Source organism: Antennarius striatus, chromosome 14 (genome assembly GCF_040054535.1).
Source record: "Antennarius striatus isolate MH-2024 chromosome 14, ASM4005453v1, whole genome shotgun sequence".
Classification (NCBI taxonomy): domain Eukaryota; kingdom Metazoa; phylum Chordata; class Actinopteri; order Lophiiformes; family Antennariidae; genus Antennarius; species Antennarius striatus.
In genome coordinates, this window is record NC_090789.1 from 9,272,751 (window position 1) to 9,298,147 (window position 25,397).

At 41.2% G+C, this 25,397-nt stretch overlaps 1 protein-coding gene across 5 annotated transcripts in view; it reads right to left on the bottom strand.

The window, feature by feature from the left end:
• fhod3a (formin homology 2 domain containing 3a) overlaps window positions 1–25,397 on the bottom strand; it is a 46,929-nt gene that overhangs the window by 1,943 nt on the left and 19,589 nt on the right. Inside the window, exons 4-29 of one of the 5 annotated variants that reach the window (XM_068332666.1) lie at window positions 21,639–21,706; window positions 20,556–20,661; window positions 18,316–18,410; window positions 16,624–16,735; window positions 16,376–16,470; window positions 16,071–16,214; window positions 15,661–15,896; window positions 15,472–15,498; window positions 13,540–13,659; window positions 12,947–13,357; window positions 11,981–12,040; window positions 11,643–11,777; window positions 10,534–10,584; window positions 8,839–9,056; window positions 7,212–7,541; window positions 5,866–6,575; window positions 5,397–5,537; window positions 4,037–4,195; window positions 3,768–3,950; window positions 2,780–2,899; window positions 2,394–2,555; window positions 1,953–2,143; window positions 1,574–1,778; window positions 1,422–1,445; window positions 1,014–1,221; window positions 743–907 (exon numbers count right to left, since the gene is read on the bottom strand). In XM_068332666.1, coding sequence (XP_068188767.1) covers window positions 743–907; window positions 1,014–1,221; window positions 1,422–1,445; window positions 1,574–1,778; window positions 1,953–2,143; window positions 2,394–2,555; window positions 2,780–2,899; window positions 3,768–3,950; window positions 4,037–4,195; window positions 5,397–5,537; window positions 5,866–6,575; window positions 7,212–7,541; window positions 8,839–9,056; window positions 10,534–10,584; window positions 11,643–11,777; window positions 11,981–12,040; window positions 12,947–13,357; window positions 13,540–13,659; window positions 15,472–15,498; window positions 15,661–15,896; window positions 16,071–16,214; window positions 16,376–16,470; window positions 16,624–16,735; window positions 18,316–18,410; window positions 20,556–20,661; window positions 21,639–21,706 — 4,476 coding nt within the window. The remainder of the gene's footprint in view (window positions 1–742; window positions 908–1,013; window positions 1,222–1,421; window positions 1,446–1,573; window positions 1,779–1,952; window positions 2,144–2,393; window positions 2,556–2,779; window positions 2,900–3,767; window positions 3,951–4,036; window positions 4,196–5,396; window positions 5,538–5,865; window positions 6,576–7,211; window positions 7,542–8,838; window positions 9,057–10,533; window positions 10,585–11,642; window positions 11,778–11,980; window positions 12,041–12,946; window positions 13,358–13,539; window positions 13,660–15,471; window positions 15,499–15,660; window positions 15,897–16,070; window positions 16,215–16,375; window positions 16,471–16,623; window positions 16,736–18,315; window positions 18,411–20,555; window positions 20,662–21,638; window positions 21,707–25,397) is intronic. The other 4 variants (XM_068332668.1, XM_068332667.1, XM_068332669.1 and 1 more) reach the window with 4 other exon arrangements.

Here is a 25,397-nt window from a genome sequence, read left to right on the forward strand (position 1 = left end):
CGAGTTACCTTCTTATCCAAGAAACAATAGAACATTACACATCACGTCTTGTTAAGTTATTGGCATTCGTTGAAATGCAATTCTAAATGTTATTGCCAGATATAATTTCTCCATACACCTGAGTGGCTGATAACGCTATGTTCGAGTTTCACACCTTCAATATCAGTTATTTCAGTGTGTCTTTTCCTGCCAAAACCTGACAGGAACTTGTATTGGCTTTTAATATTATGTATGACACTTTTTGAGGACTTGCGGTTGACAATAAAACAAAAACATGAAACTCAATGAGTTGACTCTACAAGTAAAACTGCAAACATGTTAGCTACTACATTCCCTGAAATCCAACTGTTTTTATGTTTCATTGGGCCTTTTTGTTTACCTTAAAGATGCCAAGACGCATTTAAGATCATCCTGATGACATCATCAGGATTGTTTGAAAGGCATGTAAGCATCTTCTCCATTTATGGGAAGAATATTACATTATTTATAGAAAATATTCAATACATTCAGCCAGGATAAGTTAATTGAAACAATTCCCCAAAACTAAACTTTTGTTGTAGTTGTGCAGAATCCCTTTAACAACATTACTATCAGCAGCCTATAAAACAATAAGGGGTTAACACTAAGAAATGCATAATGACAATTTGAAATCACTTCATCTTTTCCAGTGTGAACAAACAGCATAAAAACATTATTGTCTGTCCATTAATATGGAAGGAGTAGCTGATTATTCAGGTCATACATGACTTGCGGTTGGCCCTGGACCTCCTCCTTTCTCTGGGCTGAGCTCTTGTCCCTGGACCTTGAGTGGCCGACCTCACTATGCGCTCCATGATCTCATCTGCAGCATCATCTCCACAGATTTGAGCATCCTCCACGGCTGGCGTCCATGCCTGCATACTGCGACCTGAACAAATAAGGATTTATACATCAACAATGTAATATTTAAGTGTTGTCCGTATAACCATTTGCTTTTCTGAGTGACTCTGAAAGACACGTCTTGCAGCCCTCACCTCCCCGTCCGGGCCGGGACCTTGTTCGCGTCCGAAGTCCTGGTACTCCACCGGCTTCTCGATCACCACCAGTGAGACTGGTTCTCAGAACAGCCTTCATATGCTCATGCTCTGCAGCATCCTCAGAGTGGCCCAGACCCGGAGGCTGCTCACTGTCCTGGACGCCACTAGGGGCGCTGCAGTTGCTCCTGGATCCATAGCGACCAGACTGAAGACAAGTGACAGAATAAAGAGAATAAGAGTATGATAGCTTGTATTTCAAAATGCATTTGTGTTTATCAAATGAGCCACTCAAATTTTAAAGTCAGTGAAAAAGAAATTGTTAGTGGTAAAGGGATGCAGCCAGGATGAATTGCCTCATGCACACAAACACACACACATGCAGACATTCTGCACACATTTCAATACCTCACTCTCCTCTTCATCATCAGACTATAGGGTACAAAGAGTTTGAATGTTAAGGACCATCAGAAAGAAAAGAAAAAGAAAAAATAGATTTGGATAGAGAAGAACAAGAAAACAGACGTTCAAGTCTGAGATTTTGTTTTTCAGATTCTCACAGCAGCGTTGACGTCCATGATCATCTTTCCTCGGGTCTTGTTGCGTTCGCGGTGGTCAGCTCGTTTCTGTTTCTGCTGCAGCACACGGTCTCGGGTGGTTCTGTACTCCAGAGCAAACTCACTGATGATTTTGCTGAATCTGTGGACGCTGATCTCTCTTACACTGTAGGCAGGATGACCGAGGAACAACAGGAACGAATGGAACCTGGGAAACAAATAGGAATAAATTGTTTACCTACAATCTCTTGTAGGATGGTAATTTCTCCGACATACAGACTAAACATGCTGATGAGACAATCTTTCAGTAACTAATGCTCAGGTGTGTAGAACAGTTTTTCTGTCACATGGTCAAGAATAGATTGTTGTGAGGTGAAGCTACCTGTTGATGATCCTGCGGTGAACAATCTTGAGGATGATAATCCTCTCAGCGCAATCTTTGAGGAAGTCAGACATCTTCTGCTTCAGCTGAGCCTTCATCTCATGCTTGGCAATCACTTTCAGGTGGTCCCATGAGGCCTTGCAGCGGCGCTCCATCTGGCACAGGTTCTCCTGCAGCTGGTCAAAATCCACCTGATTGAATAGAAGTTGGTATAAATGAAAGGCATGTGAAGTCCCGCTCACTGCAAAAAACCAAACCTCCCTGCAGACACTATTAAAGAACTAAGTGGGAATCAAACCGCAGATCTCTGATCATAGGACTTCCGCTCTACCGCTGAGCCACTGCCACCCCATGTTAGCTGGGTGAGTTAAAAATGACAAACAGAATAGCAATGCAAAATAGTACGTAAGTGAGTTTGCCTTGACAGAGTGTGACACCCACTTTTGCAGACCGGGTGATGGCTCCAATCTCAGAATACAGGTCGGTGCTCTGGGGGAAGTTCTCCACCACCACAGAACAAGCGTGATGCAGTAAGGACTGCTTATGAACTGTGTCCTTGACCTCTGGAACCTTCTCCAAATACATCATCTCAAAGCCTTTAGCCTGGACGTGTGCACAAACAGATGAGACAGAAAAATGCTTTTACTTATGTGAAATTTTTTTAAGTAAAGTTGATAACAAAGTTTGTAAGGAAGAGTTCTGTATGGTATATCTAATGTGTGACAGAATTTTTATACATAGAAAGAATCTACACCGAAGATGTCTACTGTGTCTCCAAAGAAAATAAGCAATTGTTGAAATATGAGGCTTTACTGGCCCTGACTTACATTGGTGTTGTTCAGGAAGTTTCCAATAGAGAGCAGCGTAGACAGGATGTAGCGAAGAGTTTTGTTCTTCTCTAGCTGCTCCATGCCTTCTTTCAGATCCTGCAATGGTTCTGCTACTTCCTAGGAGTAGGAAAATATGCACAGAAGCTCAAATCATTAGCTAAGGCAATTAGCACTCCAAACAAATATGGGAGACAGCAGTTACATATGTGGACAAGAGGTGCAAAGCAACTCCCAACGTAAGCCGTGTGCACTCTGCAGAGATCATAAGAAGTTGTATGGTGATCACTGCCACTGCTTGCTGTCGGTCTGTGCTATCAAAAGTGCACCTGATTACATGAAGGTGTTGTTTTTGTGCAGCAGGTTTCTCCGGTGCACATCTGTTTGTGTGCTTCCACGGTATGCCGCCCTCCATTAAGTCTCCCATCAACAAACCGTCAAGCAGAGCCGAATTGGAAACACCACTCTGGTGAATGTGTGGTCAGGAATCGTACTTTTTGTGGAGAATTTAAAGACCAAAGCATCCTGTGTAAAAGTTACAGGGCAAGTGAGGAGGATGTCGTGTGTCTCATTCTGCTTGTTTTGTCTTTGAACTTCTCTTCCTGCATGCATTCTTTACTCGAGTAAAACATGGCGTGCCAGAAGAATACCTGACCGGCTAATAAGGGTAGATATTTGGTTATGATGTTACCGAGTAGCTATGTTGATGTTTTGGGAGTATGTTTGTAATAGGAGGATGTTGATACTTACTGACACACACAAGACACACACACATGCTGTGCACATTTGCTCAGACCTTTATGGACTTCCTTTGGTTGTTTTTTGTCTGAGAATGTCATTAGCTGTCTGTTTCTGCTTTACTAAAATCACATTCACTCATAAAGCATAGGTTTAAACCTGAATTTGATGATCAAATTGATTTATCCATCCATTCTATAAATTTTCAACATTTGTAACTGTAATCCAATCACAAGGGAACTGCCTCAACCTTTTCTGTGGCCTCGTAATCCATCTTGAAGGCCCAGAGCTGGAGTCTGGCAGAGAGCTCACTGATGGAAGACAGGGTGAGGAGAAACTGCTCTGCTGACCCCAACGGGACATCAGGGTTGGCTAGCTGGGCCTCCTGGATCTTCTGTTTCTCCTCCTCAGTCGGGATCATTGTCAGAATTTTCTGCAGGTGAGAACAAGCCAGGGGTCATCGTCACGCTGAAGGATTGAGGAATGGCTGTCAGTCATGATATGACCTGTATGTCTCACCTCTATGCCCTCTTTGTTAAGGGCATATTCATCAAAGTTGACAATGGCCGTCTTGATTGTGCGAGGTGGAGGTAACACTGTCAGACCGATGTTGATGGCATTACTCCTCTTGGAATCTAAAACGATGATCTCCTGACGCTTACCATCTGCTGCTGTTTTCTGGGACACAAAAATACAAAGAGGGTCAGTGCTGGGTCGCTCTACGTCTCCCTCTCCTTCTGTTTCTTGTTTCTCTGTGTGGTCTGCTTCATGGGCTTCTAACGCTTAGAGAGATCATCACTCAGGCTACGTTGAATGCAGCTGTGAGAACTATATGGTTGGTGGTAGCAGGAAATACCATCACTTTATAAGTCTGAAACTTTTGTGTGTTTATACGGATTCTTGCATACTTTCTGAATATTTGATGTAATTGGTGCTAGAAGCTATAAAAGGAGGGACATCTTCATATTTCGCCACATAAAAGGTGTAACAGACAATGTACTAAGACCTGGCTACTGCTGAGGTTATGTACATACCATCGATATGTATTCTGGAAGACACAGTTCTTCCAATGTAATGCCAGCAACATGTCTGGACTGAAGAAGTAGAAGGCTAAAAAACACCTGACTGGACAGTTTAACAAGCCAAAGAGGTGCATTTCTCAATAAAATATTAGAAGGAATTTGAGGACGTTACCATCACCATAATAATGTTTGAAACTAAAACTCATACTTTACATTCTGTTGAATATGGTAAGAAAACTATACAATCTAAGGATTGGAACAAAGGAGAGTGTGCTAAAGCAAAATCAAACCAATACCAGTTAAGTACACTCTCATCTTTGAAAGATTAATTTTCTGGTGGTCTTTTAAAGTTTGGATTTTCTTGTTAAGTGGAAGCTTTGCACAAGCTGTTTTGATACTGCAGCAGCAGCAGACCACCATCATACTGTCATATTATGTGTGGACAAGAATCCCAGGTGACTTTGAAGCAGTGGCTCAGGAGGTCAAAGTATGAGAGGCCCCATCGTGGGAGACCAAACATCTCTTATTTAGAGACTTTTATACAAATTTCGAACGTCTCAAAAAGCTCTACTGTTATCAGTTTCAGACCAAAGATTACCTCGATTACCCTTTAAAAAATTTCCAGTGAGGAAATGGATGCATTTACCGTCAAGCCGTATAGTTAGCACAGGAAAGATGGATGAAACTAAGCCATCACATAACATCTACGCAGTAAGTAGACCAGTCCTATCAAAACACAAGGAACTGAGTGCCTCACAGGCAAAAAAAAAAAAAAAGTTTAAAAAAGTAGCAGTAGTTGTGTCACTATTCCAAACCAAGAATTTCCAAGATTGTATGAACCACATTCAGACATTTACCTTTGTAACCGGTATTTCCTTTGATTTTGACTCAAACAGGTGTTCCAGTTTGGCTGTATCCAACTTCACTGGTTCCAGTTTGGACCAGAATGATTCCCCGCTAAGCTTGTAGTCCCTGTACTGAGACTCTGTTGGACGTACCTGAAAACAAACAGAACAGAAATGAACAGGTTGAAGATTTATTATACTTGGTCAACGTTAGAACCTGAAATCGACATAAATCCTCTAGAGACAAAGAGAAACTGATTCACTCTGGCCGACGCAACACTGTCTCACAGTTGACAATGTAGGACTACTGTAGTTATTATAATCAAAAAATGTAATCATGGCAAATAGAAGTTTTCCTTAAAGTTTTCATCATCTCAACTGTTAGTCTAACACAGTTTAAAACAATAGTGTAACTATTTATTTTGTCCCAACAGGATGGATCTTAGCTTGGCTAATTGCTGGAAGTGCTTTCTTGGCTCACCTCGCTCCAGAAGAGCCTGATTGTCTTCTTCTTCTTGTTGAAGAGCAGCAGCTCAGGAGGAGGAGGCACTGGAATTGGAGCACTAAAGCAAGGAGGAGGAGGAGGTCTCATGATGCCAATCAAAGGAGGAGGAGGTGGACAGCTGCCAAGCATGGGAGGGGGTGGAGGGAAACGTGGGATGAAGAATGGAGGAGGTGGTGGGGGTGGGAGGTCACCACATCCTCCCATCAAAACAGCATCCAGAATGTCCTTGTCATCTTCCTCAGTCAGGTCTGTGAAGTTGATGTCCCTGATTCGCAGCTCTCGAGGGTTTGCTAAAAGCTGGTCCCAAATTGTGTCTGATTCTTTTTTTGGTGGGGGAGGAGGGGGCTCACTGACTGGACATTCCTGATGAGGGTGGGGTGAAACAAGGTCCTTGATCAAGTCTCCGAACCGCTCGGCTAATGGTCGGATGGTCCCACGGTGCTCTGATTTGTCAGCCTTGTTGTCACTCTCTAGGTCACTGCCCAGTTGCCCTTCAGTAACCTCTTGGGTGTCTTTGTCCTCTCCTTGTTCTTGTTCTTTCTCCCTCTCCTTCTCTACATCATCTTCTTCCTCCTCCTCCTCCTCATCACCGGGTTTCTTGTTCTGAGAGTATAGCATGTCTAACATGAACCGCTTGCTGTTGAGGAGTTCGTTACACTGCTCGCTCATCTCTTCCTCCTTAAAGGCTGAGAAAAGAAACAGACATGCCGTTAGCCATCATCATATGGTCACATGAGAGTAGCAACTGAATTAAAATCCAATGAGTTGGTGGGAATTTAGTTAATTGACCATTGTGGCTCGATAGTATTAAATCACACTGGTTCATAAACCCTTCTGTTCGGTCCATTAAACTCAAAAGGGTTTGGTTGAAAATTTGTGCCGAGCTAATTGAAGATTGAGGTGGATCCTGGTAAGGATTCTGAACCAATTATCACTTTGTTCATCATTTTGAGACAGTGCTCTAGTGTGACATCTAGTGGCAATTAATGTCATTTCTCCAGAAGTATTCAGGAAAATAAAGTGCAGCAACAACAACACTAGATCTTTCATTTAACTTTATTGGGCTCACAGAAATGTCACTTGTGTGAAATAAGAATGAGAATATGGACTGAACCCAAATCAAACAGGAGGAATCACGTTATTTTTTTGTGTCTTCAAAGGTTAGTGAGCTAGATCCTGAATAGAAACCTCTATTACTGACGTAATGATGAATTAAGAGAACAATGTGATTCCACCCAGTGACATAACAGCGAACCTGAGGGTCATTGAACCATTTTGGTTTTCTCTAGCATTAAATTATAGTGAACCTCGAAACGACCCACCATTGTCACTCCTCCCCTTCTCCTCTCTCTCCAAAGTGCTGCTGGCAGAGGAGATGCTGGAGGCTGAGCAGTTGTCCTTCTCATTCACCTCCTCATTCTGACGTTCCTTATCGCTCAATATGCCACTGTCTTCCTCTGCTTCTTCTTTGTCCTTCTCCGATTCCTGCTCACACTCCTCACCTTCGTCCTCTTTTTCTGCTGCCACTTCAACCTGTCCTTCCTCTCCTTCCTCCTCTTCTTCTTCTTCCTCCTCTTTATCTTCTTTCTCTTCTTCACCAGTGGTGTCCTTTTCCTCTGTCTCTACACTGGTACTGGAGTCATCAGCTTCTCCTGTCATGAAAAAATATGTTTCTTTTAAAATTGCCACCATACTTTCTCATGACTTGATTAGAGTTCCTCACAGAGAAACATAGAAGGTTTGTGATGTGAGATGAAAAACCATTTGAAATGTGACACAGCTGCCTTTGATTTTAAAGATATCTATGTTTAGACTGCTGGAGGGACGGCCTCGCTCTCACTAACAAGAAAAACAAAAACACGGGTCCATAAACTAATGTACACAATGTGGCAGGTACAGAAAACTGGGTGACTGCAGGACTGGGCAAGGAACAGGAAATGAAGAATTAAGTTCCTGTTTACGTCAAAGCATACTCATGTACGCGGTGCAAACATGTACCTCAACAGTACAGTCCATGCAGTGAGGCAGGCAGAGTTAGAATAACACGCCGCTGTGAGGCCTCATACACTCGCCTATTTGAGATGAAAGAGCTCAGCTCACGTCAGGGCAGCATTCAGCTCCAAAAAAAGGCTGGTGTTTCTTATGCAAGATGTTTGGGCATCATGCTTTCAAAAAAGGTCTTTGAAAAACCTATATGACCCTTTCACCTATATCCTCTCTCTGTTTCCTTTTCTTTTTCCACACCCCTCCAATGGCATCCGCCTCCCATCCCTCCATGTTTTCCACAACCTGCCTCACTCCATTTATTTTTATTTTTTTTCCTGCATGGTAATTTCACAGCAATCTGACAATTTAAAACAGTTTAAGTTTCGGAATGATTGCTCCACGGTGCTTGTTGATCAGTTGCTAAAACACCGAATACAAATACTAAAGCAGGCGTCAGACCCCAGCTCTTCAGAAAGGTGTACGGTGCCGTTTCACTGCCCGTCCCTAAACATATTTAAGATGACCTTCTTTGTACACAACAATAACTTTTTTTTGCCATTGCAATAAACAGATGCATCGTTCAGTCTTACCATGGAAACCACAGGAGTCATTGTATTAGTCAGGATTAACATCATAAGATTACAGTATTACTTACTTGCTAAACTGTGTTAAAAGAAATCTTTTTTCCCCATTTTTATTAATATAACAGTGCGTTTCCTCTTTGCTACAGCAATAGTTAGTAGTTTTAGTTGTTTTTATAGTATTGGTGTAGCAACAGTACTAACAAGGGAAACAGTAATAATACTACAAAGGGCAAAAATCATACCCCTGGGTGCTGTTACAAGTCCTGGTAAGTAAAATGTAAATCCTATGACAGACAGGCGAGATGTAAAAATGTTTAATTTACAATAGTCTTATATTTCAGTCTTACGTGCTGACATCTATACAGCCGAACTGCCCTACCAGTCTCAGAGGGTGTGCAGGGGGTGGTGGGGGTCGTGGCTTCGATGTCAGCCTCTGTCTCTTCCTGGGAGGCGAAGGACGACGGCGTGCTGCTGCGTGAGGACGAAGGCCAGGCCTCCGTGGGTTCCAAGGTCAGGTTGAGGTCAGGGCGAGTCCTTGACACTCGAACACGGTCTCTCTCAAACTCCTCCGCTGCCAGACGCTCCACGTTCTTATACCTGAGGGAGAGGAGGTGAGAGGGAGCAGTCCTGCAAGTTAACTAAATTAAATACCACTCTTTACCTGTTTACTGACATTTATTGAAAATTTTGTCCCTATTTCTACCTTAAAAAATTAACACCATTATGGAATTATTTTCTCCTTTCCAGCCACCATCCCAACTCTTCAGACAAACATCTACACACCCCGCTTCACTCATTTGTATCACCAACTTTTTAAAGCCCGCAAAACCTTCAGTACACACACAACATTGCTTTCCTCTGTCCAAATGCTCACCTATTCTCAGTAATCCAAATATGAAACCAGAAAAGGATTAGTAAATGTTTCTTTGGCCGCTGAAAGGTCAAACAAAAAGTTTGACATAGGTCAAACAAAAAGTGGATCAGAGTAAATCTGTTGCTGCCATCAGCTCTCGTCCCTCGCCCCTGTTCTGGTTCTCGTCCTCACTTTCTCCCACTACTAAACTTTACAACTCAACCCACTGCATAGAACAGAGAATTGGGCACTGAATCAACCCTCTTTGCCTCTCTTTCTTCCTCAAACCCCTCCTCTTCTTTCCCACGTACCATGAATAAGTGTAGCTTCTGTTCAGAGTTCTTCAACATTAGGCCAGGGGTCTAAAGAAACTGAAAACCAATATGTGTGTGTGTTTGTCTGTGTGTTTGTGTGTACTGTATATGCATGTGATTAAGACTGAAAGAGAGTGGGTGAGCCAACTTGAAACAAACCCACGTGAAATATACTGAAATATACACTTAGAAATTAATGGCATTGGTTTGTCTCCATAAATCACTCTTTGATAAGCTACACTCAACCATTGTGTTAATATAGCAGAGATGTGCAGTCAGGGGAGGCAATCATGATGTGCGGTCATGATGGCAGGTGAGGCACTGGAAATATTGGAAATATGCTTTAAATACAGCGTGAGAGTTCAGAAGAATAGTTCAGAGGCTACCAACAGAAGAAAAAGAAGAAAGAGCTTTGTAATGATCAGTAGTCTGAATTTCAGTTGTCAGGTGTCATAAATACAACATAAAATGAGGTTATATCAAGGATGATCAGACCTAAATGTGTCCTCATATATTCTTAAGAGTAAACCTCTTGCTTCCTGTGATGGCTTGTTTGCACACAGACATTCATCTATCATGAAAACCCTTGTTGAGTGTGGTTTTAAATGTGCATGTGCTGGAGTACAAAGTGTCACATTCAAATCCTACGACCTGATTTTCCTCCACCATCCATCTAAAACAGTCCAGCCCTTGGCAGAGTCATAATTCTGCTACACAAAGGGTAAGAAAACAGACAGATAGAGCAAAGCAAATTGTTTCAGCATCCCCCCGATCTTTGGCAGCTAAGGCCAGCTTTTTAACCTGAAAACAATTACACCATTACTGAGCTTTCCTAACCACAGGCTGTAAATATTCCCTACAGGCTCAGCTGGGTTGTGTGCTGTTTTGATTTAGTACACACACTTACCTCTCCTCTCGTGCGAGCCTGGCCTCTTCCATTTTATCCACATAGTCACGACTGTGAGGGACACACAAACAAAATCGTCAAACCTGACCACCAACAAACCATGCAGACAAACAAATATTGGTCTGAACCTAAATTCCATACCATTACTGATCTGTTTTCTGCTTACTTACTTTACATCTTCATCTACAAAAGTAAGCTTAGTCCTTCTTTGATTTGCATTAATGTTGCTTGTGTGCTGTTTATCTGCCTTGTGGGTCAGGGGTCTGCTGGAGACTATCCCAGCCAGCTATGGGCGAAAGGTGGGGTACACCTCGGATAAGAAAACAGCTCATCGTGGGGCCACGCAAAAAACATACACACACCCACACTCATACCTAAGGATAATTTAGTGTGACCAATTCACCTAAGCTGCGTGTTTTCTAAAGGTGGGAGGAAGCCGTACCACCCACATCACAGTATCTGAAGTATTATTCTTTTTATTTATCATAATTTTTTTACTGTATTATCACCAATATGTATTTTACAGCTTAATCCCTTGTAGAAATAGTTAGATGTATTGAATAGTTAAATGTGTATCTGCACTTTCTTGAGTATAAGACCATTCCTAGTGTTTGGTATGGACAATAGCCAGTTAGCCTAGCTTGGCTTAAAGCCCAGAAGCAAAGGAAAATAGTACCTTTGCTGGTTCTCTACAAGCATAAAAGTAAAACAGCCAGTCAGAACTTGTAATAATTTAAATCAAACAATCTTTGAAATCTGTGCCAAATCAAAATCTAAAACTGTTTTTTTGCTCAAATCTCTTTGCTGGGAGTGGTGACCTCCACAAGTCTTTTGCTAGTTGCCCTGAAACATTTAGTGATTAAAAAAAAAAAGTCCAGGAAACAAACTGTTGCCAGCGTTAACTTTAAAATTGATGACTTGGTTAAAAGCTTATTTAACAAACATTATTGTTCACATGAAGGACTTGAGCTGTGGTTTGTTCAATGTCTGTATCATGTTAGTTCTCCGTCTTTATGGAAGTTAACTACCGCATTGTTGGAACTTTTTTATTTTTATATGATCTTTTCTCTAGTTTCAATCTGCTTTAATAGTCTGATGAATGCTATAACCTGTGCTTGTTTCTCTCCTCTCTCTCTATCTTCTGCAGCCTTTCCTCTCTCTCTACACGACGACGCTCTCGCTCGGCGGCCAGAGACTCCTGGTGTTGTCGGTACGAGGAGGACAGAAGTCCTCCTAAAGCTGGCCTGGACAAACGAAAAGATTTGATGACATAAAGTCAGTGAGATGCTGTGAAGTATGACAAACATTCAAGTCAGATGTGAGTACATATTTCTTCCAAGGCATTTCTCTTCTTTATTAATTATTGATTACCATACGATGTAAAGATTTATGAATTAATATATCAGTATTGGCTTTCCTAGCTCATGTTAATGCTGACCCCTCTCACCTGGAATTGGTGGGCGTACTTGGACTGCCAAGAGGGGAGCAGGACATGACACCTCCATTCCTAGTGGTGAGGAAATAAGACAGTGAGTGACCTGCACAGTTACACGACACCCTATTGACTAACTGATTGGTGCGAAACTGCTGGCAAGAAACAAATTTGACACCTTGTTATATAACAGGAATGCTGTTAGAACAACATTAGAGTTACCCTGGTTAGCAAGTTTAGTCACATGTTTGTGGAAAATCCCAGGCAGGATGTTCCTACTTACTTTATGGCCATTGTAAAATTGCAAAGTTAATTTACCTTAATGGGCTTATTATAAGCATATTCTTATTAATTATGATCACATGGTGATCCAGGTCTGTTCTACTCTAATCAACTATTCAAATAAATGGTTTTAAATTGTAGCTTCCTGAAATTACTCAGCAAGAGTAACAGTGGTCATTAAATACTACATTAATATATATATATATATATATATATATATATATATATATATATATATATATATATATATATATATATATATATATATATATATATATATATATATATATATATATATATATATATAAAATAGTGTAAACAGTGAGAGGTGATGATGCTAAGAAGCACGAGGTGATGCTACAGGTGTGCAAGAGAAGAGCCATGAAAAGTAACCTGTAGAACAAGGTGAGGATTGCAAAGAAATGTAGTCTATTCATTTACTGACAGAACTACAGAACTAAGAAGAGACATGAAGGAACAACAAGTGATTATAACAGTGGTGACAGGCTTAAGACTAGGCCTAAACCAAAGAGGCAAAGATGTGACAGAAGTGGTGAAAGGGGACAAAAGTGATGCAGAGATCCGAGTGTTTGGGAGGGGCACAAGCAGAAATTGAAGTGAAAACTGAAAGGTAAGATGTGCATAATCGGAAAGATACAAGGGAAGGATCCTGCGATTAGTTTCTGCTGTCCATCTGACCTGGGACACTCGTCACTGGGTTTCTCTTGAGCTGAGGGCGATGGTTCCTCATCGAAGTCATAGGAGAAGAGGTGGAAGGGTGAATGGGGTAGGTAGGGTAGGCGATCAGGGGAGAGATTGGAGGTGCCACGCAATGGCGGGCTGACCTCCTTTGTCGCTGGCACAGTGACAATGGACTTCTTTCTAGCCAGCAAGGAGGCCAGGAGAGAGGGCTGGGCTGGGGGGCTGAGGGGGGAGGATATGGGTAAAGAGGATGTGAAGGTGGAGGTAGAAGAAGAATGGAGGGTAGGTGCTGGAGGTGGTTCTGTCCGATTCTTCTGCTCTTCCTGTTTTATATTCTCCTTTCTGGAAGTGATGGTGATGGACTGGAGGGTTGTTTGATGAACTATGGATGGAGGAGGTCTGGCAGGGCTAAAACAAATGAATTCATTGAGAGAAATAAATGGAAGAAAACAAGACTGTGTACATACGAAAAGGATCAAACCAAACAGATAAGCTACAGTAAACAGTGACAGACGAGACATTTACTAGCACTGTGGCTCTAAGTATGTGTATCTACAAAATACACCCTTGACGTCCATTTCCTACAATACCTGGGGGTGGTCTTTTCAGACACTGTATCATCCCCCTCTTGCTCATCCGATTCAGACTCAGTCAATGGAGTCTCCTCTTCCTCCTCTTCCTTTATCACATCCTCACATTCCTCCTCTTTGCTGTTTTTTTTTTTTTGGGGGGGGGGTATAGTTTGGACATTCATGGGAGGGTTTGAGGAAGACATGATGCAACAGCATGCAAATGGAAATCATCACAACAAAAACGAATAGATAGAACAGAGGAAGGGGACAGATGTAGAGTTTACAGCTGCACAACCACACAACATTTATGATGCTACACAAAAACAAACAGGGATGTGACATTTATTCTTCTTCTTCTCCCTTCAGGGGTCACCACAGTGAATCAGTTGCCTCCATCTAACCCTGTCTTCTGCATCCTCTTCTCTCACACCAACTACCTTCATGTCCTCTTTCACTACATCCATAAACCTCCTCTTTGGTCTTCCTCTAAACCTCCTGTGTGGAAGTTCAAAACTCAACATCCTTCTACCAATATACCACTGTCTCTCCTCTGGACATGTCCAAACCATCTCAGTCTGGCCTCTCTAACTTTATCTCCAAAACCTCTAACATGTGCTGTCCCTCTGATGTACTCATTCCTGATCCTATCCTTCCTGGTCACTCCCAGAGAGAACCTCAGCATCTTCATCTCTGCTACCTCCAGCTCTGTCTCCTGTACTTTCCTCAGTGACACTGTCTCTAGACCAAACAACATCGCTGGTCTCACTACGGTTTTGTACACCTTTCCCTTCATTTTAGCTGAAACTCTTCTATTACACATCACGCCTGGCACTTTCCTCCACCCGTTCCATCCTGCCTGGACACGCTTCTTCACCTCTTTTCCACACTCTCCATTGCTCTGGACTGTTGACCCTACGTACTTAAAATCCTCCACCTTCTTGATCTCTTCTCCCTCTAACCTCACTCTTCCACTTGGGTTCCTCTCATTCACACACATATACTTTGTCTTACTGCGGCTAACCTTCATTCCTCTCCTTTCCAGGACAAACCTCCACCTCTCTAGCTTCTCCTCCACCTGTTCCCTGCTCTCACTGCAGATCACAATGTCATCTGCAAACATCATAGTCCATGGTGATTCCTGTCTAACCTCATCTGTCAGCCTGTCCATCACCATAGCGAACAAGAAGGGGCTCAGAGCTGATCCCTGATGCAGTCCCACCTCCACCTTGAACTCCTCTGTCACACCTACAGCACACCTCACCACTGTCTTACAGTCCTCATACATGTCCTGCAACGCTCTAACATTCTTCTCTGCCACTCCAGATTTCCTCATACAATACCACAGTTCCTCTCTGGGCACCCTGTCATAAGCTTTCTCCAGATCTACAAAAACACAATGCAGCTCCCTCTGACGTTTATCCAATAGTGATAAAATAATAGAAGAATGAAAAGTAAGAGTAGGACAAGAGAAAACATTCTGAGATGGTGGGAGTGACTGTTCTTAATTAATAATGCCCTAAAGATGTGTTTACATGCACATGAAGGCAAAATATGATGAACAGGAAAAGGGAATGGATAAACCTGGTGAAGGGAGGAGGCAGGTAAAGGAAGGACTACAGTAGATGAGGAGACACACAGGGGACATATTTACCTCGGGTGGCTTCAAATTCCCTTTCTTTTCTTTTGTACATACACAAACAGCACTGAAAAAGCTGGTGCTGGTTTAACAATGTATTAGAAATGCAAGCAAACCTTGAAGGCTTGAGCTGGTGTTGAGAACTTTTCTATTTCTTTGAGTGGAGCACAAGTCTGCACTTGTATTTCATTGGAAAGATTAACAACTCAGGAGTGATTTATTTAACAAGAGACACACTAGTAGCTGTTAAAGCATGTAGGTGAAGAGCAGGGCAAACAACAGATGACCTTTACTTGGGGAAGTTTTGAACTTACATGGTTGGAAGGTAACCTGACAAAGCACTAGAGCAGAAAGTGTTGGTACAAGACAGTCAAAACTTCCCTTTTAAGCTATTTTTTTACACATCTCAAGTATGATGTCTGTTAAGTTCCATCATCTGTCTTTATAACCACTGAAACTCCTCTGCTAAGTTATGACATTTATTAAATAACCCCGTCTCTCACCTCTCACTAACATCCTCGGCTCTTTGGCCACTGAATGGCTGGAAGCCAGCTCTCTGAGGAGATGCAAGGCTGCAGGGGGAGGCATGGCCAGTCCGCCCAAGTGAGGCCCTGCGGCTCCGCCTCCTCTCCAGACCATGCTTTTTGTCCCCGCCTCCGAGGCTGGCTCGCCGTCGGTCCCGGCGTCCCGTCGCTGGGGCCCGGGTGTCATCGTCACCGTCCTCATGCCGTAGAGTTGTCTGTGGAGTACAGTGATAGTGGGAGTGGATACAGGTGTTGATTGTTTTAAGCACAAGTGTTATAAATGGTGCATTAAAATGAACAGCATCTATCAACTGAAATCTGACTTCACATCAACTGTGAATGAAATATCAGTTTTCATTTGTGATTTTATGAATATCCATGTCTCAAACCTCATAGATGTTGAGCTGCTCGACTAAGTCCAGATCAGTTCCTTTCCGCCCCAGATGTCTTTGGGACACTGTCTCCATGCCCTGCTCCTCCAAACCATCCACCAAATCATAGAATGTATCCTGGTCAGGCAGTGCTGCAAGCATCTGCATGAAGAGAAGGAGACAGTTCATTCTGTCATTTCATTTTGGTTTGTTCCAGTCCCCGCGCCCATACTGGAACAGGCTGTGGTTATATCAGAGTTGTATCCAGTCCCCAATAAATACGAATTAAAAAAAGAAGGTACATATGCATTCAGGACACAAACCTTGTTGATGAGTGTCATGGCGTAAACCAGCAGCTCGGTGTCGACTCCGTCCTTCTCGTGTAAGATCTCCATAATATTGGACCATGGTTTGCTGCCTGCAAATCATACAAACAAAACATAGATATGTTTTAAACCTTCCACCCAGCCACTTCTCTTAACACATTAACCTGAGCAAGAAACAAATGCAGAAAAAGCACAGGCTACAACAGTATGAATGAACACGTGGTGATGTGTTAAGTCATTCTTACCTCTCTTAGCGTCCACAGAGGCGACAGATTCTATCAACAGTGGGGTGTTGGTTTCGGAGTACTCCACAAACACCAGCAAGAGCTTCAGAGCCGTTTTCACCACCAGACGGAACTGAAGGGTGGGTAAGGTGTTAGGGTTAAACAAGAAGGTTAATGTAGAATATCAATGTGCAATTTGGATATGCAACAGTATCAATACTTATATGAAAATTTCCCCACTGTTGTGCGAATAAAGGATTATCTTAGAAGAAGACAAGAAGATCCACCTTATTAATCCCCTAACAGGGAAATTACTTTTTACACTCTTAGGGGGCGGCAGTGGCTCAATGGTAGAGCAGGCAGTAGAGCAGGTCGTCCAATGTTCTTAAGATCGGTGGTTCGATTCCCACTTCCGTCCAAAAAACACCGGAGTGTGCTCGTTTGGAGCACTCCACAAAGGAGCTGCCCGCCACTCTTCCTCCCCCTGCATGCCTACAGGCCCCCTTGTGTGTGTGTGTGTGTGTGTGTGTGTGTGTTTGTGCTACAGGGGCCTGTACAAACTAACATGTATAGTCAACTCTTGGTTTTCGAATAATCTGTTCCAGAAGGCTGTTCGAAAAGCGAGTTGTTCGTAATCCGAAACTATTTTCCCATTATAATTAATGTAAATAATTTTAATCCGTCTAAAAGTCAAAAAAACAACTTTTTCTACGTTTTTTTTTTTTTTTTTACTATTTTACACAATAAACTGCACTGTATACTGTTTACCATGAATAAAAAGGGGTAGAAATAGACACTGTTTTTTATTTTAATAAAATATATCCTATCAAACTTTGAACACGAATGCGCTACGGAGGAAGCATCCTGGGCATTCGGGTTCGCTCGGCTCCCAAGTGAGTCATGTTCAGGTACGCTCAGCTTCTTTCGGTTTGGTCGAGAGCCGAATTTTGGTCGAGTTCAGAGACGTAAAATTCTCGAATTTTCTGGTCGAAAACTGATTTGGTCGAGAACAGTAGCGTTCGAAAACCGAGATTTGACTGTAAGCATGTGTTTGATGTATTACTAACTACAGTGTGCTCTTAATTTCCCTTCAGGGATTAGACCAGTATATAAAATATAAATTAAAATACATGTCTTGTGTTAGATACAGACATGTTGTTATTTTCTTTATTCTTATTTAGAATTAAGAAAATAACAACCAACAATAAACCAAGTAAAGGTCCCAGTAGAACAAATGTGATTAAAATGAACACTGCGAGTATTGAAACAACTGATATTAAAGACATTTCAAATCTAAAACCAACAATAAGAAACAGTGCAATATTGGATTTAACAGAATGGTATGAAGACTGTTGGCACACAGCTGAGCTATACAGTGTGTTTGGAACAAAATCAGGATGCTACAAAACCATTGAAGGTGTTACATATAAAAATACAGTAATCCTCAACAAATGATGACTGATTACCTCAGGGCTCATGATAACCTTCCATGTTGCATTTGTGTGTGTGTGTGTGTGTGTGTGTGTGTGTGTGTGTGTGTGTGTGTGTGTGTGTGTGTGTGTGTGTGTGTGTGTGTGTGTGTGTGTGTGTGTGTGTGTGTGTGTGTGTGTGTGTGTGTGTGTGTGTGTGTGTGTGTGTGTGTGTGTGTGTGTGTGTGTGTGTGTGTGTGTGAGTGTGTGTGTGTGTGTGTGTGCGTGTGTGTGTCTGTTGTACCTTTGAGCCGACCAATGTGTACAACCACTGAATTGCCTCAGAGTGTCTGATGACACCGTTCATCCCATCCACGTACAGCATGATCTGCCCCAGAGCTGAGAGAGGGTATAACAACTAAATGTCAGAAACGGAGACATTACATAGAAACATTTCAACTCTTACAGTACACAAACCATAACCCAACACAAGACAGCTGTTTGTCGCACAGGGTTCATCTGCAGTAGCTATAAATAACTGGGAAAGCCTGAAGGATTAAGGGTTTCCTTCCTTATGCTCTGGGATTTTATGACAGATGGAACCACTAAAGACATGCCTACCAGAAAATAGAAATGGCTGTAGGCTTAGTGTTATTGTTTTTGAAGCACTTCCCATCCTAGAAAGAGGCATGTAATTACTTTTATATGTAGAGTAGTTGAAATGTGTTGTTGCTTTACCAATTTACACGACACAAGATCACAAAACGCTTTAAAAACTTACACATTATACACATTCACACATTATATTTTCATAGTAGCATGCAGAAGTACAGTTTCTTAGGATAAATTACATGGGAAATTCCTAATCTTCAATTATCTTTTTGAATATTTTTAACTGTTTCAAAGAATAAATGTTTATTCCACGTCTGCTTGTCGGTTTTCAGCAGCATCTTCGCAAAAAACACTAGATAAAATTTAACTTAACAGTTAGCTGATGGATGGGTCTCAGGGGCAGATCAGACCCAATTAAATGTATAGGAGGAGATCCAAAGTTTTATTTTAAAAAGGTTTTCCGATACTTTATTTAAGTTCACAGGGAATGGCACATGGATCTTAATGCAAAAATTGGCCACAAAAATACACTATATTGAAATGGTCTGCTGTTATAAATGTAGAAACCTTAAGTTATGGCTGTGGGGTTACAAGTTGCACTATGTCAAAGAAAGAAAAAAATAAAATAAATTCTGGAATATTTTGTGTAAACCCAAAGATGAACCAGAAATATGATTGGGATACTGACACAAGTATTTGAGTTAAATGTTTGTATATCTGCATCTGATTTATTTGATGATGTACTAATCCATAAAGAACTACTTTCTCACACTTTTGCGTGTTGTGCTTTTTAAGTTATATTTAGACCAAAGGCAGTAAAGCAACACAGCAGTAGTCACCTGTTGCTGTACATCAAAGTATGGATTGTATTACAAGCAAACCATGAGTCTTGGTGATAGTATATTCCCATATCTGATTTCAGCACATGTTAAATCCATGTTTCTGTGACAGCATTAAAATAAGAAGATAATCTTTGCTCCCATCCTCCTCAAAGTTACTTCTGGACACAAATGTGAAACACATACATTTGACACAGTGGACTGAGGAGATTCTACACCTGATGTAAAAGTTACTGATATGGAAACAAACAAATAGAAATGATTGAATGTCAATGTAGAAGATTCCACCACGGTATCACTGACATCAATTCATTTAATAATCTCTGTTTTAAACACCTTTCATAAAAAAACACTTTCTGTTGGTTAAATGCTTAGGAACTTTCATAAGCTGTCTGTGGTAAACTGATATTTCAGGTGGTAAACTGATATTTAATGGCATATTCCATTTAGAACAGAATTATAGTATGATAATAATAATGTGCACCACACAGCAAATTTGAGGTTTGAAGTTATATCTTTGCTTCTTGGACAAAATATTAAACTTAATATGCTGACATTGCGTTGCTGATGTCAGTAGTGATGATGATGATGATGATGATGATGATGATGCTGATGATGATGATGATGATGATGATGATGATGGACGCACCAGTAATGATGACAATCAAAATAACGACTATGGCAGCATAAATCGCAACAATTTTGATAGCAGCTGTGATGACGTTGTCAATAACGACGATGACTTCGGCTGAAGTACAACAACTCTGAAGTAGGAGTCTGAAGATAGACACAATTCAAGAGCCGATGATGGTACTATCACTGACATTTACAATGATGATGATGGCAATGCCAGCGTCACAGGCAGGCTGTGACAGTTTTCTTACAGGTAGCCTATAGTCTGCATTGCTGACACAGTCACACCCTGTGTGTAGGATTACTCAGAGGTAATTAACTTTAGTTACGTTATTGTATGCGTTTTGTGTCATATATTTTAATCTGTTGTCTGTCTTAACCTCCTCAATATTCTAAATATGTAGAGCATTAATGTGAGATTTTCTGCTTGAGCTACTATGTGAGTATAGAGTGACTGTACCTCTTAATATATAGTTCTGGTAGTTCTGGTCTGCTTCTTCTCCCACCTTGATGAGACATGTCAGACCTTCAGCCATCACAAACTCGTGAACCAGATCTTTGTCATCCTGAAGTAACCCAGAGAGAATAAAAATATATATTTTGACATTCATTGGCTGCACAACCACAAAAAATTCCTCCGACAGCTCGACTTTATTCAAGTTGCACTCTTTTTATTACCATATGGTGTCAGTAATGTGCTGAAAAAGCATTAAAGCTGAGAGGATATAAAGTTTGAACCCCCACCATCAACAACACACGCACGCACGCACGCACACACACACACACGCACGCACGCACGCACGCACGCGCACACACACACACACACACGCACACACAGGATTACACCATCTGTTACATACCACATTTCAGCAAACACAATTTCACAATTTGTTGCTGGACATATCATCTCTTATTACATAAACAAACTGAAAGGAAGATGAAAACACTTCCATCTTGCCAAACGCTGTGGAGCCCTTCACGAATGCTACCTTCACATACACAGAAGGCTCTGACATCTTACATTCGTCTGAGTGGTTTCTATCCAAAATAAGCATAAGAACAGAATTGAAGTCATGTAATCAGCAGGAGTTGTATTTTATCCAGACGTCATGCAGCACAAGACTTCTGCAGGATCAACCACATGATGAGGAGACATGGAATGAATCCGATTTGCTGCTGCTTACTCGGATTCTGGTACAACATACATGTTTACATGTGTGTGGAAATTACACAGTACGTCTTACATGAGAAAGTTGTTTAAAGTTCTCACCATACTGTTGTACATCCTGAAACATGTGTTATCATGTCTGTATATTCTTGTGTGTGTGCTTGTTATTTTATTTTAGACTCCTGTCATCTTAAAATAAAGTTTCACGCAAACAAAGAACCCACAAAAGACCTACACAGACACACACACACAGGGTGATAAATGCCACGTTCATGGTGATCCCTGTAATTGAAGAATAAACAGGATGACCACAATAACCAGTAGTGTTCTGCAAAAACAAACTGGCAGTAATTGCTTGCAAAATATGTGTGTTACCTGAAAAATCTGCTTCAGAGAGAACAGAGACCTCCTCAAGTCACGTCCATTGGAGTTATACAGTCTTTCTGGAGAAAGAAAAACAGAAGGAAATAAATTATTTTTCTTTTTTTTCAGTGACATCAATGCACCGATTGTTTCCACCTGACTTGAGATGAACTTTTACATTGTTTATTCCCCTGTGCGCCTTTTACCTCTAACCAATCTTAATTTCTTCCATGACCGAGTCAATAAAATTTGAGAAAAAGGAGCCTCAGTTGGGCCAAACCTACACAATACTTTTATGAGCGAGAGGAACTCAATGGAACAAATCACACCACTCGGCTCTGATCACATGTGGCAGGCACTCCATCACAAACTTTCACCGCGTCCTCAGTCGCAGAGCAACACGTGCATGGTCTCTATTTCTCTCTCTCTCTCTGTCTCTCTCTCTCTCTTCACACACACACACACACACATACACACACACACACACACACACACACACACGCACGCACACACACACGAATACTCATGTTGCAGTGGTGATTAGAGCTGTATTGGAATGTTAATGAGCTGCTGGCAGGGCTTCATCTGTGAGGTATTCAGGTCACGACACAAAAAGCGCTCACAACAAATGACCACAAACTTCAAATTTGAAGATGATATTTAGACATTTTATTTCTGTCCATTGATACAAAGAGATCAATAATTAATTTTATTCTTAAGGCCTTACAGTAGTCATGGTGAACCTGTAAAATACTCTCTTTTTTATTGCTGATCATTGTTTTATTTTTTTGTAGTGATATTTTAAACATTTGATTCACAAATTACAAGCCCTTCTACCTTCAATATACAGAGTGCAGTAGCAAATCTGCGTTTTAGGGTTTTTTTCCCATTATCTTTCTTGTATTGTCTATTTCTGTGTATATAAATTACAATTAGCAGGCACATATAATTGTGGCGGTAAGAAAATAGAAATATTGTTCTTAAACACTCTGGCTAAGCTCAAAGTCTATTTACAGTAGCTGACTGTCCTGCTGTTCATTTGCGAACAATTGTGCATTCCACTGTGTCAGCAGGGGGTTCTGGAAGCTGTGAGTGTATATCCCAAGTTTGCATTATGATGACAAATCCTTCGGTCCATCAGAGGAGGGGTGTTGTAAAGAAGGATGTGAAGGTAAGGGGTCTGCTATCTGGAGGCCATTGATTACCATCGCTAATCTAGACAAGGCTAACCCGAGGCCAGATTCCAAATCATTATCATTCTGCACACAAAGAATTTGAACAGTATACAGTGCGAACTCGCACATTCATGCATTAACTCTCACGACTTCACCTCATCACGGATATTTGGTAGGCAGTCACGTGATACGGTACGCGCATTCTATTGGCTGACAGCATCTGGAAGTGCACACGGTTCCGTGAGTCTCGGACTAACGTGTGAGACAAAGGTGCTTTAAACAGTCGATAAGAGTGTGGGAAAATGTAATACATATAGAAGGTGGTTTAATATCAGTATGAGGAGGGTCATGAACGTTTAAATTACCGTAAATAATAAGATAAATAGTTCGTCGTTCGATCGCGGAATTCATTAATCGTGTGTGATTCCTGGAACGCATCAATATACAGTCCAATTACCACTTTCGTCCAATTACTGTGTCCAATTACCACTTTAAATATTTCTTGCTGCATCTATTTAATTGAGATTATTTTATTATTAATATTGGTCTCATCAGGATAATTTTTATGATTTCTTGTAAAGTTATTTTCAAATTTGTCTACAAAATTCTGTTTAATTACAAAAGATAGCAAAGAAAACAGGCTCTTAGTTGGAGATCATCATGGCACATACACAGTCTTCACATCTTAGTTTATCTGAACAGCGGTGAGACAGGTGCTCTTCAGCGGCCTTCCTTTTAAATAGCCTATCCAACTTCCTGGTTCCCATTTCTCTAGGTTTCCCTGGAAATCAAGTGGCCACTTATTGTTGCAGAGAACACTTCATTTGGCCCTCGAGGGTCGATGGTTCATTCAGGCGGTCATGTGTAATCTTCATGGTCTTCATCAGGCTGTGAGTGGGAATGTCACGGGTAACCTTTACTAAAACATCTGCTGTCCGTCTGGAGCATGTCAGCAGCAGTGATAAGCAATTAGACATGGTCTGATTCATTAAGCCAGGTCTGAAGAAGAAGTCCACAAGAAGAAATACAGCCATGATAATAAGTTTCTACAATTAACTCAGACATAAATTCAAAATTATTATGTTTACATTTCTCTTCATACATCTCTCATCATACTCTTTATGTCACAAGCAAGGTAAACTTATCAACATGTGAGAAAACATTTCTTGACTTGTTTGCCCCTCCCTTGAAAACATAACCATTAACTATGTAACAAAATCTCTATTTTAATTATACTAAATATAACAGATGAATACAGGAGATTGCATCAGATCAAACAGGCTGCCTTTCAACATGCTGATGTTCCAATCCACCAGCACTCAGTCAATATTAATACCTGAGGACTCATAATCATAAGACAGGAATACCTTGGCTGGTTTCTCAGCTACATACTTTTACAATTTCCCAAGGGCATCCTGCACAAATGAAACCAGTTTCTCCAACACAGACAGACTCACATGGTGGAAAAGCTATCAGAGGAGTGTGACAAAACAAAAGAATTTTGGACACAGCAATCTATGTCACAAAAAATGCGGGAGACAGCTGTGGCTGCTTGTTGATTCAGTCACAGTACGTGTTTAATGAAGTCATTGGTCATCTCGCTGTCATCTTTGTCTAAGTCTTGGATGTCCATAAACCATAAACATTTTTTAGCACTGCTTTCCCTTGAGGTAACATTGCTAATGTGTAAATATAATGTTAAGATGAGATTGCCAGGTAAAATAATCAATGTGACGCTTTTCCTTTGGCACACACGGAGCCAGCTGTCACAACATTGCATGCCTATAGTGATGGTATATTTATGCTAGAAATGATCCAAACAAATCACTCTCATCTCCAACCTCCCGGCCAAACATTTTAACTTTACGACGCTACCTCAGCACCTGTATCTCTTGAGAGGGAGACAGAAATCCCAGCAACATATAAAAAAGGGTGATAGAGTAGAATAAATTTGGTAGTTTCAAAGATAGCAGTACACATGTGGTTAAGTTGAAATGAAGGAACAAAAAAAATGATGGTTTGCGATGGAGGATTTACCAATCCACACATCTTTGCTGGTCTTTCTCTTTTGTTCTTAACCCTTAGCTTTATTACTGTCTCAAGAACAGTTGAAAAACTCTTTGGGATGTGTCTTTGTGGCTTGTCTTGTGTTAAGTGTGTGTGTGTGTGTGTGTGTGTGTGTGTGCGTGCGTGCGTGCGTGCGTTCGTGCGTGTGTGTGTGCGTGTGTGTGTGTGTCTTTAATTGTAGGCTTCTGCTTGTGTTTGTTGAGTGCAGACAGATGAAGTAAAGACACAGAGGCACATTTCATTTATAGCTTTGCTCACAGTTTAACTGTTTTGTTTTGGTCGACTTTTGCCATGACCTCACGTGTAGTCTCAATCGTAACAAGTCCCACAATCCATCTTAAGGTTTGAATTTTCTTAAGCAAGGGAAGAAAATCAACCAGGGGAGTGTTTTCTTTTAATGTTACATGATTAAAGGAACACAGTAATCGTACACCATAACTTAAGAGCTTTACCCGACGTGAATGGCTAGTTCTATAATTAGAATTTATCAAAGCAGTGGCATGGACACTGGAGTTGGGTTACCCTTGCA